The sequence below is a fragment of the Nuphar pumila genome, chromosome 12 (genome assembly GCF_984573655.1).
Source record: "Nuphar pumila chromosome 12, dmNupPumi1.hap1.1, whole genome shotgun sequence".
Lineage (NCBI taxonomy): Eukaryota > Viridiplantae > Streptophyta > Magnoliopsida > Nymphaeales > Nymphaeaceae > Nuphar > Nuphar pumila.
Window position 1 is genome coordinate 27,193,046 of NC_143260.1, and position 13,460 is coordinate 27,206,505.

At 38.1% G+C, this 13,460-nt stretch overlaps 1 protein-coding gene across 1 annotated transcript; it reads right to left on the reverse strand.

Annotated features, from left to right (window-relative positions):
• Positions 1-7,400: 7,400 nt before the first annotated feature.
• Positions 7,401-12,502, reverse strand: LOC149820407 (sulfite exporter TauE/SafE family protein 3-like). The gene is made up of 12 exons (XM_089983615.1): positions 11,561-12,502; positions 10,935-11,094; positions 10,246-10,446; positions 10,098-10,162; positions 9,978-10,002; positions 9,646-9,731; positions 9,486-9,572; positions 9,317-9,367; positions 9,009-9,230; positions 8,150-8,243; positions 7,928-8,068; positions 7,401-7,755 (listed from the first exon to the last, which is right to left on the reverse strand). The coding sequence occupies exons 1-12, from the start codon at positions 11,774-11,776 to the stop codon at positions 7,670-7,672; spliced, it is 1,434 nt and encodes a 477-aa protein (XP_089839741.1). The 5' UTR covers positions 11,777-12,502; the 3' UTR covers positions 7,401-7,669.
• Positions 12,503-13,460: the final 958 nt, after the last annotated feature.

Here is a 13,460-nt window from a genome sequence, read left to right on the forward strand (position 1 = left end):
TGCATAGTTTTAGATCATATCAGGACCATTAGATGTACACGAACATGAATGATATATGTATCTTACACTAACATGAAATAACAATCATGTATACATAGTTTTTAAATCGTATTAGAACAAATTGAGCTACATGGCATGAATGGTTTATTAAATAATCAAATCGCAATTTCAACCACAAGTCATGAACGACAATTAGATCTACAACGTCCCAATTGTTTTGAAACAGATTTTCCAAGTAGCAAACAACATTGTTGCCTATCTTAAGAAACACGCATAAGGCCGTGTATTTAAATTTTTAGGCTCACAATGTCATCGATCACACCACATCAAGGTGGATCGATGCACTACGGATGACATCCAACATAACCCAATATGCTGGGCTGTCACATACAGCTAAGGTACATGAATATTGCATGGCAAATGAATGCAATGTGACCACAACAATATATATTTACAGCAAGGGTCTGACATACAAAGTTACATACAACAAGGGTTTGACATACAACGTTACATATAGTTAGATCTATATATGTTTTATTTTCTTTAAAGAACACGCATATCAGATTCACTTTTGAACAACAACATATGCATCATCGAAGTTTTCTTTTGACCATCAATAATTTATATGCTTTTATAAAAACACAGGCCTTATTTCGTCATATACACGTATATTTGAGTGAATCCGACATAGGACTTATGCTATCGATCCCACTGTTTAGAGTAGATCGATGTACAAACTATAACATGTTCCAGCATCACCCATATGCTGCACGTTATTCACCTACCTAAGATCAGCTTGATCTTTGATCCTCCAGGGCTAAAACCCACGGCTGAGTATGTGTATTTTCACATATATATTCGGACAATAGGAAGAGTATGTGTCCTACATGTTCCTAGGCATACACATAAGGATAGCATGCCCTTACCCTTTTTTTTGACGAATCGAGCCACCAAACAAAAATCTTGCAGTACGGTCGAATCAAGAGAGCGTCGTCCCTTTCTCAAAACCACCAGCTGTCCAGCACTTCCAAGGTGAGCTATTGGAATTCAAAGGTTGAGAGAGAGAGAGAGAGAGAGAGAGAGAGAGAGAGAGAGAGAGAGAGAGAGAGATCAATGGGAAAGTATAGAGAGTTATGGTAGTTTGAGAGAAAGGGTTAGGCGTGTAGTAGGGTTTTACTTAGTATCAAATGGAAACCCTTTTAAAAAAAATCTTCCCATAATTTTTCTTAGTTGCCTAATTTTGTTGAAAACTGCCCCCCAATATGCATGTGAGAGGCTGGCCTCTCATACACAAAATTTTCCCTATTCTTTATTTTCTTTTTCATTGTTTAGCCTTTCAGCCTTCCATATATATTTTTTTTCAGCCATGCTTACATGGTAGCCATTTTGAAAAAAAAACGTGTATATGAGAAGGGGAGTCAATACTTACCTTAGTGGGATTTTTATTCCCTTATTCCTTCTTTCCTTAATGATTTTCTCTCAATATTTTTGACTTAGAGTCAACTAAAGAAAATGTGTGGGCTATTGAGAGAAGATCAATATTGCCTTAATTAAAAAAATTTATTCTCCTATTCCTTTATCTTAAATTTTTAAGTAGAGTCATCTCAACATATAAAATGTGTGAGTTTTTTCAAACTTACCATAATTCTTTCTCTATCTTTATTTTTTTCTTCATTGTTGTTGACCACCTTTCCTATTCCTTGACTTCTCTTAAAAATGTGTGAATCATCCCCTTTTAAGTTCCTTCTTAATTACATATTTTTTTCATCTTTTAAAACAAAAGAGAAGGGGAAGTCCATTTTTTCCCCATCATCTTGTTAGGTGGGTCCCACTAGGGGCGTGTCGCCCTATCCACAATATTCTAGCAGAAATTATTTTTTATTATAATTTATATCTATATATATATTTGTATTAACTCTGGTTTCCTAGTAAAATCTTGGATCCTATTTGGATTTCATAATATTTTGGATCACTAAGAATCCAACTCCAATTTCAAACTAGATTTTGGATCTATCTGAGATCTAGATCCAATTACCATATCCAAATCTATATACTGGATCCATGTGACTTTATTCGGATCCAAGACTCATTTTGGTTAATTTTATTCTATTTAATAGCATATCCAATATAAAGAAAATTCACTTTTATTTATTTAAATAAATGTCAAAATTTCACAAGTTTTACACATGAGATACACAGGTAATTAATTCCTTCAAGAATGATAAAATAACTAAAAATGAAAATGCAAATAACTTATTTTGATTTAAAGCATGGTTCGAAGTGATGAACCATTATTAAAGTTGGTGAACATCATTTTCGACGGTGGGTTTTTGTCAATTTCATGTGTGAGTCAAGAAAGTGAGCACATATGTGAAAATCATGGTTCAAACTATGAAAATTCCTTTTCCATACTCACATGCATTATGGAATGTATGTTTGTATGGTTGGGGAGAGAGAGAGAAGAAAATAGTTTGAACAAAAATCAAAATGCACAAAATAAAGACTAACTTACCTCTTTTGTTTTTGCAAAGAAGCTTGAATATGATTTATACCTTGTTCTTCAACCACAAAATAGTGTAGAATAGAGTTCCTCAAGGGTACCTTACACTATACTCAAGTGGAGAAGAGAGAGAACACCAAAATCATGGGAGAGGGAGAGAAGAGCGAGAAGAGAGATAACTCTTGAATGCCTTTCTTCTACTTTTTGAGTGATATTTATAGGCACAAATCTATGAGTAGATGAAATATGTGGTTTAGATTACATATAAGAAGATGAAGGGTTGAGATTGGTCTAACCCTCTTCTCAAAAAAGTTTTCAAATATGACCTTTGACTTTTTCTAGTCATGTGAAGACTCACAAATTTGGTAATCTATAAGAATGCTATGATTTTTAGCCTTTTTCAATTTTATTTTTCCTAAGATTTATAGAGATTCCACATTGGGATACATGTGAAATCTTATTGGCTACAATTACCAAGGTAGGAACTAGGCCAAACTGTTGATTAGCTTATAGTTGTTTTCATTCCAACTAGTTCTAACTACTTTGTAACGTCCCCAAATTTTCAACTTTGAAAATATAGAATTTTAACCATTTTTTTAAAATAGCACAATAGATATAATTGGGTTTTAAAAAGTCAAATAATCCCGACAGGTTACAGAAATGAAATAATTGCTTGAAATATAAATCCATCCTCAACTAATAATTTAAAAGAAATGATTTTCATTCTATATGCCTCATATAGTTTGAAGTATTAAATTATAAATCCCCAAATATCATCAAACAACTTATTTATAATGAAACACCCAAAGCTTTTCCAAGATCGTCAGGATTGTTATGAAATAAAGGTTCATGGCCTCGCTGCATACTGTGCTTTCGCACCACATCATCATTCATCACCTGTGTCCCATGAAATGGGGTCAAAACTCTTACGAGCCAATAAGTCAATTTGCATAATATGCATTATGATAATTAATCAAACATCTATCATGGATATCATAGCATGATTTATGACAGTCATATAATTGTAGATATTTCATCATGTAAATCATAACATCATTAATATCATAGCATGATAACATGGAATCTCAATAAATAAACATCATGGATGATCATGAAGAAGTAATAACTATGTTAGTTAGTTAACAATGTTAGTAACTTTAGTTTGGATAGGCTTACACTCCTCTGGGTACGCAGAGGCAATTGTCATCATGCCAGCTAAAGTATATTATGGTATGAAATTTGTATATTTGCGATAATATCTATTGACCGAATAAATATACCCAAGCCCGTAGTCTATAACTGAGAAATATTCGGCACAAGGAAAAATCGGATTGCAATCCCCTACTACTATAGTAGCTGAGGTATACCACTTTTGGGCAACATCGACCTCCCTAACTCCAAGTGACTGGAGGTCCAAGGGCGCTTTTTCTCTTTAATTCAAGTCGGTATGACATGTAGCTCAAACTTGTACCCAACATCATCACTCGGGGTTGTACTGTTCCACCCTCTCTAAGGTGGACCATGGTGTGAATGAGTTACATGGGCAGTTTCATCTTTATTAGGGTAGTTAGTATTCCATGCCCTCGCTTCACGAGGCAAATAGGCTCAATAGCCTTCATACACCTCTCAAGGTAGTATACATATCATGTCATAGTTTTGCCCAACACAATTCACATGCTTTGGCGCCTTTAGCCCATATGAGCCCTCGTTGGTCAAGGCGACAATAAAGATCTTTAATGTGTAGATTTTTGCATGCGAAGTGAGACTTCCTCTCACAATGTGGGGTCACAACCCATCTAAGCTCACAATAGAGCATTAACCCAACAATGCATTTCAACAGTTCATTTTTCAAACAATATCTATACGCAAGTCCAATGATGTTCATACATGCCTCAATGTGTCATGTCATAACATAATAAAGCATAATATTCAAATACAAATAGATGTATCTCTACATCATGCTATGTATATCATTTATGTGTAGGCTTTATAGCCAATTTGTGAGACAAAAATTTATGTTAAAAACATGAACATCATTATCATATGCTTTTATGAGCTTATGCAATTTCTATGAGTCAATTATAGCCTTCATGTCATATGAATTTCTTTTGTATTTTTCACATGACCTTAGAATTTCATAGGCAAATTTGCATTTTGCATATACATGATTAGTTGTTGTCATAAGGCACTCAACACTAACATAAACATTCCCTATACATGTTACGACATATTGCATTTGTGTCAAGGATAAGTATAGTTATTCCATGTATTATGTCAAATTGCGTTTATCACAAGTATGAGCATAGGTAAACATGATTTTTCCATGAGCAATATCATATTGAAATCATCACGAGCATGAGCATAGACAAATATGATTGTTCCATATGCAATGTCATCTTGCATTTATCATAAACATGTGTATAAATATGTTGATTCCATGTGCAATGCATTTATCACAAGTATGAGCATAGACAAGTATGACCTTTCCATGTGCAATATCATATTGCATCTGTCGTAAACATATGTATAAACATATTGATTCCATGAACAATGTCATATTGCATTGATTATATACATATGTATAGGCAAAACAAGTTAATTTCATGTGAATGTCGTATCACATTGATCATAAGTATATGCAAAAACGTAGTAGTTGTCATAAGGCAATTGAATTATCATTTTTGAACATTCATGTGCATGAGCATCCAACTCACTATAAACTCAACATGATGATATTCCCATGTTCACGTATGAAAACTTAGACTTATGCATAAACCTCTTAAGTTTGCACATGAGGAAATTTTCGCAAAGTAATTCACTTAGGTTAGGCCCCACCCACCTCTACTTTTCCTCTCAAGAATGCAAGTTCAAATCGAGTCCTATTTGGATCCGGTTTGGATCCAAAAAAGTCTAGAACCCAAAAAAAAACTTAATACTATGTAGTATTTACGTATGTATTCTATTTCATATTTAAAAAAATAGAATATATATATATATATATATATATATAGAGAGAGAGAGAGAGAGAGAGAGAGAGAGAGAGAGAGAGAGAGAGAGAGAGAGAGAGCTGTGCAACACTTAGGTGTGCAACTACCAGCACAATCATATTGGCCATCCATCGCGGCCTTGATGGATGGCCTGTGCAAAAAATGTGAACACTGAAAAATAGTGTTTTTTTTTTGCTTTTTTAGGAAGTGTTGGTAAAACACTTAAAGGGCACAGACGGTCTTTTTAAAAAGTGTTTTTATGACACTTTTGAGCACCACTAAAGGTCCCAGCAGAACTGGGACTAAAAGAGCTGTCAAAGACTACAAAGCAAGAAAACTCGCTTTTTAGTGAGTTTTCTGCCTTTTTTTGCGTTGACTGTCCATCAGGGCCACGATGGATGGCCAAAACGCTTTCACTGGTAGCAGCGCACCTAAGGGTTGAGCAGCTACCACTTATATATATATATATATATATATATATATATATATAGAGAGAGAGAGAGAGAGAGAGAGAGAGAGAGATGAATCATTTTGATGTTGCATTTCTAAGTTGGGGATTCTATGAATCTTGCGTCTTACTCTAGTAGAGCAGCCTAGAATTCCAATCAACACGCCATCTTAGTGGAGCTAATCAAGATCCCAAATCCTTGCCTAAAAAGCTGGAGAGAGAGAGAGGGAGAGTAAACAATGTTCTGATTCGATGAAGATGCTATTATTTGTGCATCATAAGGGCAAAGCCATCAAAAAAATAAAAAGAATGGGAGAAGTGGCTATTCAAAAACTTTCTTAATATTTATCGCTGCTTCTTGAATTGGCCAATTTTCGTGGTTGGGTTCCGTCGTTTTTCGTATAAAAAATCAAGTCCCAATTATTGCCTGAAACAAAGCTACCGTACCCTTACGGTGTGTACGGGTGGATCAGGGTAATAGAAGTCAAAACAGCTGTTGATCCATGTGACTTAGGTAAATGGATCCTCCAACGGTGTATATATGACTTTGCATTGAGGCGTGCAGGGGTCTCAACATCCAAGGTTGATCCATATCAATGATCTCATAACTTTGGCATGCAAAATGCACGTTCACGACCTGGTGGATGCTGTAAGTCTATCAAAAGTTGTTCAGGGAAATCCTAGCCAGTAAATGTTGAAGCAACATTTAAAAGCAGGACAATAAACTCTTAGGGATCGATTTGCTCATTTCTAATTTACCAGCTGAAAGTAGGGTTGCCTATCCAAGGGGTCCCTCGTTCGAATCCTGCAGGCGCCTGCCCCCAGTTACGATGCTTGGACACTGATTGTTAACAAACACCGGACGTCATTCACTCAAAATTAGGAGAGCAGAAAGTTATTTGGCATCCTCGCCGTCCACATGGTCCTTGTGGGATGAAGCAATGGACGGTGAAAAAATTGCGCTATATCGAATTAGGCAATTCACATTCCATAAATGCCAAAGTCACTTTTTTGTTTTAAAGGTATCAAAGTCAATGCATACTCTCAAACAAAAGGACTACGTCTGCGTGCTAAGATCAGCCATGCATGTGATTAACTGACCAATAGAATAGAAAGAAGCTGTTATCACAAAAAGCAGGAGTGCTGGAAAACGGTCAATGTCTAGCAATATCACCTCATTGAACAATTAATTATAAAAAGCGACTTTCATGAGAGAATTCAAAGTTGCCCGGTGCTTTGAATAATGAGAGTGCGGGAAGATCATCCGTCTGTTTCTTTTTACGTCACAGGATGTGGATGGATCGAATAAAAAATTTGGGTTTCATTCCATGAACCAAACAACCGTTTTACCGCCCTCGGCTGTAGATCATGTTCTCTCGAAATCAACCACCACCCTCATTTGCTACTTGATGAAACCGAAAACGAAATGGAAATATACCTCAGAAAATATAGCCAGCCAAGGAAAGAGTGGAATTTACCCATCCTTATTTTCAATCAAAATTGGTGGCAATATGACAAAACGAACCAACAAGTCCTTTACCTTGAGTTTGGGAGCAATGATTGAAGTTTAAAAAGTCAATATAAAAATTTAGAAAACAATGGTCATAACTAATTTCACCATTTTCCAACCAAGTAACCAAGAATTCGATATGGAAAATCCAGCGATGAAGAGAGCAGCAATTTAGTGAAGATTACAGAGGCAATCTTTTCATTTCTCTTCCATTCTTCTCTCTGTTAAGCACTGTAGGAGCACAAGTTATCAAATCCCATGTACTCGTGCTTTTCAATTTTCTGGATCATGTTTGATATACCGACTCCACCTGCAGAAATAAATTCCATGTCACGTGACTCTAGAGAACTCTAAACACACAAAACAAGGAAACAAAACATTTATGACATTCTGCATGATGCTGATCCGTCTAGTAGGCTGTAAACCGCCTCTGTGAGGTGGTGTATGCAATCATCCCATATAAGAGGGCCTTGACTTCTTACCTAGTGAGATTGCACTAATAAAAATTGTGGATGCCAGAATGAAGATAATCAGGGATGCTCTCCCCAAAATAATAATCAATTTCCTCACAACATGTTGCCCCACAAACGCAGCTATTGTGGCCACAGCAATGAAATATAGCGCTGCCACACAACAGAGAATTCTTCAGTCAGGCCAACTTTCAACAACTCTCAGAACAATGTAAGAAGGCTTGCAGTTCGTACCATATGGAACAGGGAATCGTTTTAGGAGGTAGTATTCTACAACAGACATGGATGAGGAGAAAGTCATGGCAAAAGTGGCTGTAGCGCTTGAAACCTGTGACAGAGAGTGATGACCCACGTTGAAGGTAAATGAAAAGAGCACACTACATTTTCATGAATAAGAAAAACAGAAACACATGCATCAATGCAGAAACGCAATGCACACAAGCACGTGTTTGCAAAGAAAGTCATATAAAGATGGCTGTAATGCCACATAAAGTACAAGTGTGGGTATGGGGTGTGATGGGGTTACCAAGGGTATGACAGGAATTTCTAAAAGGATGGGTACAGGACTATGGACACACACACACACACACACATATAGAAAAATGCATGAGTATATTATATTTTACATAATGCTCTACAATGGAGTTGTAGTGTTGTAAACTATGACTACAAACTAAAGGTTTAAAACATGTTAAAGATGTACAATTAATTAACACTTAATAAGCAAAACATATATAGCTAACATTGGTCCATTTTGATCCCGAGTGTTATCTATATGTTCATTAGATCATTAAATGGATAAATTGGGTTGAGTCGCGTACAAAACTCAGTTGACCCACACCCGAAGTACCTAAGTACTGATACAGGAACAACACGGGTACGAGGGGCTGGTAGAAGTACCCATGTTACATAGATTAGCTAACATGTTCAATAGAGTGATCCCTTGACAGATTAAGGTTTACTTTGGTCATTGGGACTAAGTGGCAGGAGCATGCTACACGTGTAAATTACCTCTCAGGAACATGCTTATTTGGTTGGAAAAGCTAGACCTTAACAGTACCACTACACGAAAAACAAAAATGTTGTATGGTACCTGAGGTGGTATGCCCAGCTCCAAGAACAGAGGACCTAAGATAAAGCCTCCTCCTAGACCAAGCAGGCCACCAACCATACCAGCTAGTATGCCACAACAACAGTAGAGGACCAGCTGATGGATCTTCCAGTTCGTCCCTGCTTCACCCTTGGATGCTATGGTTCTCCTCCCTTTGTATAAGCTAACAGCTTCAAAGACTGACACCCCAAGAGAGACAGGGATCTGAGGACATCAATGTGCATGATTACCCTCCAGCCATTCAAATAAGAACTGAAATAATTCAACACCGCAAGTACTAGAGGCGTAACCTGAAGTAGGTTTAGAACCCAGTACAGTGTTGAGCACGTTGCTGTATAATTCTGGACATGAAACATATTTGAAGAATCAGCAAGGTTAGGGATAAAGACCCCATAGAAAAAACATTGGTTTTATATGTGTAGGTAGCAGAATTTCAATGGCTCCAATTAAATAACCAACCTTCGCAATCTGAAGACCAAGGAATGCAACCCATACAAAGATGAGAAGGAAAAGCTCCTTCCAGTAGACATTCTCTAGGACAGGAACCTAGATGGACAAAGGTCAGAAACTGTGAGTATCGCTGACATCTAGAAAAGAGATGAAGCTAATTAGAGCTCACTTCTGCATCTCCAAGTTCTTTGCCCTCTGTTTTTACACCATTACTTGGGCCACCAGGAAGAGGTTTATACTCCACTTCCTCAATTCCTGAAACCCACAAAAAGAATTGAGATAATGAATATGAATTGCTGGGAAGCATGAGCAGTGAATACATGCTAGAGGTGTCATGAGTCATCTGAGATACTAAAACAGAGTTTCCCCATTCTGGCATCACCCTAAAATGAAGGTTTCCCATTTTACATAGTCTGTCCTAGGATCCATGGAATGGAAGAATGAAATCATTGCTTGCTTTTGAAAATGTATTACCCTCATAGAAGAGCCTGACCAACTTACCATTTTCTTTAGCAGCTTTGGTAGCCTGAAATAGAAAAGTAGTGCATTCAGACAGTTGACAAACCTTGAAAGCCCACTAAGTACTTGATAACTGTTTTTTTGAGCAAATGAAAGTTAAACCTTTTTAATTATGGTCTCTTTCTTCCATGTTTCAACGCCTTTGAAAAAGGCCTTTGTTGATGTACCTGATTGAAGAAAAACAATTGTCCATTCAGTAAGTATAAAACTTTGAAAAGCATGATCATGCATATATGAGAAAAAGAATTACCTAGGAAGAGGATAATCAGCAGTACAGTTACCATCCAGTCGGCAAAAATGACATTGAAAGCAACACCGATACTGATTCCCAGCATAAGCATAGGTTGGAAAAGTAGAGCCAGGTCATAATCAATAATTGGCAATGGTAGTGTAGGATGCCTTAGCTTTAAATTGTAATAAACAGTGGACCCTGCTGCACCCATGATCATACCTGGACAAGAAAAACCATAAACATAAGCTATTCCACGAGTTCAGTTGCAAAAGGTCGAATTTTTGGTTCTTTTCCTAATGGGGGATCTTTGGCAACATAATGGATCTTAAGGAAGAAGTGAATAGCACTATAAACAGAACATGATGGAGAGGAAACAGGGAGTGGTAATTGTCATCTTTCTTATCATCCAATAACTTCACATGGCAGGATGAATGCAAATTTATTGTCTCCATTGAAATCGTCGGATCCGATTGCGAAGAAGAATCTTTAACCTGGGCACAATGTTACACTTTAAGAATGATCAACAGTTCTACCAGAAAAAGCAGATCCGTGGTGAAGGTACATTTTAGCTTTATGACATTAGACAAGAATAAGCCCAATCAGCTCATGACCATGGTGTGCATACAGTGACGATGTTATCTGCATTAACTAGACTAGAAACGATTAAGGTTGCTTTATTTCTGAGAAGCGGGAAATTGTGTTCTTACATTTCGAAATGGCTGTAGATGACTTTGCATCAAACCCAATTATAAGGGTCAGCATGGGAACGAATATCCCTCCCCCACCAACTCCTCCTACACTCCCAAATGCTGCTCCGAAGAATCCAATTATGGTACCCACAACTATCTTCCAGCCAAATTTCATAGCCTGAGAACGGAAAAGTAAAAACATCAGTAATTTCAGGTCCTCTCGCTGTTCACTCCCAGAGGGAAGAAAATCGAATAAAACAAAAACTGACGCGAAAGTAGAACCATTGGTTACAGCGCACGTAAACTGAGCAGAGATTTTTCTCCAGAAAAAGAAAAACACATCAATGAGAAAACATCCCTTCCTTTGCATATTCTAAAGCCTCAAGATTCAGATCTTCAGATAAACCTCAAGGCACAATCGCCACATAGATCATGAATAAAATAATACCCCAAAACCGTATCTTCAGGAAAATCACAAAAATAAAAAATGATGAATCAGGTGGTAGAATCCTAAGAACGATGTCTACAAGCAAAACAGAACCAAAAGGAAGAACAAATTCACAGCATTTTCACTTGATTGCAAACCAGATCTCACAAAACATCGAGAAAAGTCTGGGTTTCACACGAGGAAGAGGAGAACTCACCGGCCAAACATGCTCATACGCTGTCACGTCGGGCTGCCATAGGAAATTTATGACCTTCAGCAGATAATCCTTCTCCGTCTCTGCACTCGCAGCGGTCTTCGGGTCATGCAGCATCAGGTTTCTCTCAGCCGCAACGAAGACGGACGCTAGTATGCAGGTTAATCCGATTATGGGAATCGACATCGAATTCCTCCAATCCGCTCCCATTCGCGCCATCTGGACGTCCTAATCTACTTTGCTGCTAGACTTTCTCAACTCAAAATCTGAATTCCGCCTGTTTTACCTCTCAAATTAAGGCTCTTCTTACGGTTTCTCCCATGATTTAGATCAATAAACCCCAGCAAGAACCGCAGGAAGAGCCTAACGTCGAATGATCTCAAATCAGAACCAAAATCAAGCAAGATAACACACTTCACCTGCGTTAGGATTAATTTCCCGACGGGATTTCTAAAAATTCGTCAAATAATAGTTCCAATGAGGAAGAAAATTAGAAATTAAAAAAAAAAAAGGCTGGGCCTTCCGTCATACGGCGACAGATCTTCCTCAGATTGATCTTTCGCCGATGGTTCTATGGAAACTATGGTTCAGAGGCGCTCCCGCAGCTTATGATCTCTCCCACGGCTAAATCTCGCCGGAAACAAAAAAATTCCGGCTAGAACCGTCGCCCGAAACGGTTCCGACTCGAAGAAGGAACTCGTTCACAGACACGCAGGCCGGAATTCGGAAGAGGGGATCAGCGGAGGAGGAGGAATCTGGAAAGGAAGGGATGGAGAAAGGAGCTTCGGATTTGGAGGGGGGGTGAGGATGAATAGAGTTGGGACTTTGGCTGTGTAACCACTAACCAGTATGCGTCTTTGGGGAAACCATCCCTTTCTCTCTCCTGCAGGAGGGAGGGATTCCGCATTTAAGCGCCCCGAAGTTGTCACTAACAGAAGCTCAAAAGACCCTGCCGAATCGACTGCGGGTGAAAAGAGACAAAAAATAAAAAAGAATAGAAAAAAAACATCGAAGGATTAGGAAACGTTGAAAGCGAAGTCGGGAAAAAAAAAAGAAAATGGCCAAAACAAAATACAACAAACCAAAAAGGTGCATCCGAGTTCAATTCCTAAACTACCCTTGGATACTTTAAAAATGACTAACAAAGGACGCCACCGCTAAGAGTCAAAGCCGTGAAGGAAGGACACAGCTTTGCCCCCTCATATTAGTTTATAGTGCATGATTTGATTCCTCTTTTTTGTTAATTTATCGTTTAAAGGACAAACGACTTATTTTCCAAGTCCATCCATCCACTTGCGCAATAAAGTCGGGGGAGGACCGACTTCCAGACCAATAATACCATGTGCTTCCTTCTCATCAACAAGAAAGTTACATGTGCCTGATGATCAATGCAAACCCACGTGTTGGGTATCACGCTCACTTCTCTCTGCAGGATAAGTCATCGTAAAGATACAGAAACGATTGTGTGCAAGAAAAAGCAAACCTCCCCATTACTTCCCCTGCATTTTTTTGAGTTACAAAATCTACATAAACAGTACCTACAATAGTGGAGCCAGAAGTTTTTCGTTGGGTGGTCTGGCTTCGAGTCCCTGGTACAATGCTATGGTCTTGAAGGACGATCCATTTATTTGGACCAATGGCAGAGCCAGAATTTTTTTACCCACCCATTATCAGAAGAAAATTTGGTTATGCGTGATAGATCTAACATGCTCTTCTAGAAGCGGCCTCCCTGGCCGGAGAAGGCGATAGCCATCAAGTTGATGGAAACATCTGGTTTCATCATTCTGAGGGCCTTCATGGCATCAGCCTGCCTGTGGTGAGGCTACAACACACTTTCAATCCCTCTTTTCCTCCATTTAGTGAAGCAAGCATAGTGTTTTGCATGGCACCCATAACCTGATTT

Bases quoted from the DNA above. Each gene is read 5' to 3' on its own strand.
- LOC149820407 (XM_089983615.1), bottom strand. From the start codon at position 11,776: ATGGCGCGAATGGGAGCGGATTGGAGGAATTCGATGTCGATTCCCATA. The intron at 10,003-10,097 runs GTTTAACTTTCA...TTTCTATTTCAG, and splicing joins AAGAGACCATAATTAAAAAG to GCTACCAAAGCTGCTAAAGA. The intron at 7,756-7,927 runs GTAAGAAGTCAA...TTATTTCTGCAG, and splicing joins TATTAGTGCAATCTCACTAG to GTGGAGTCGGTATATCAAAC.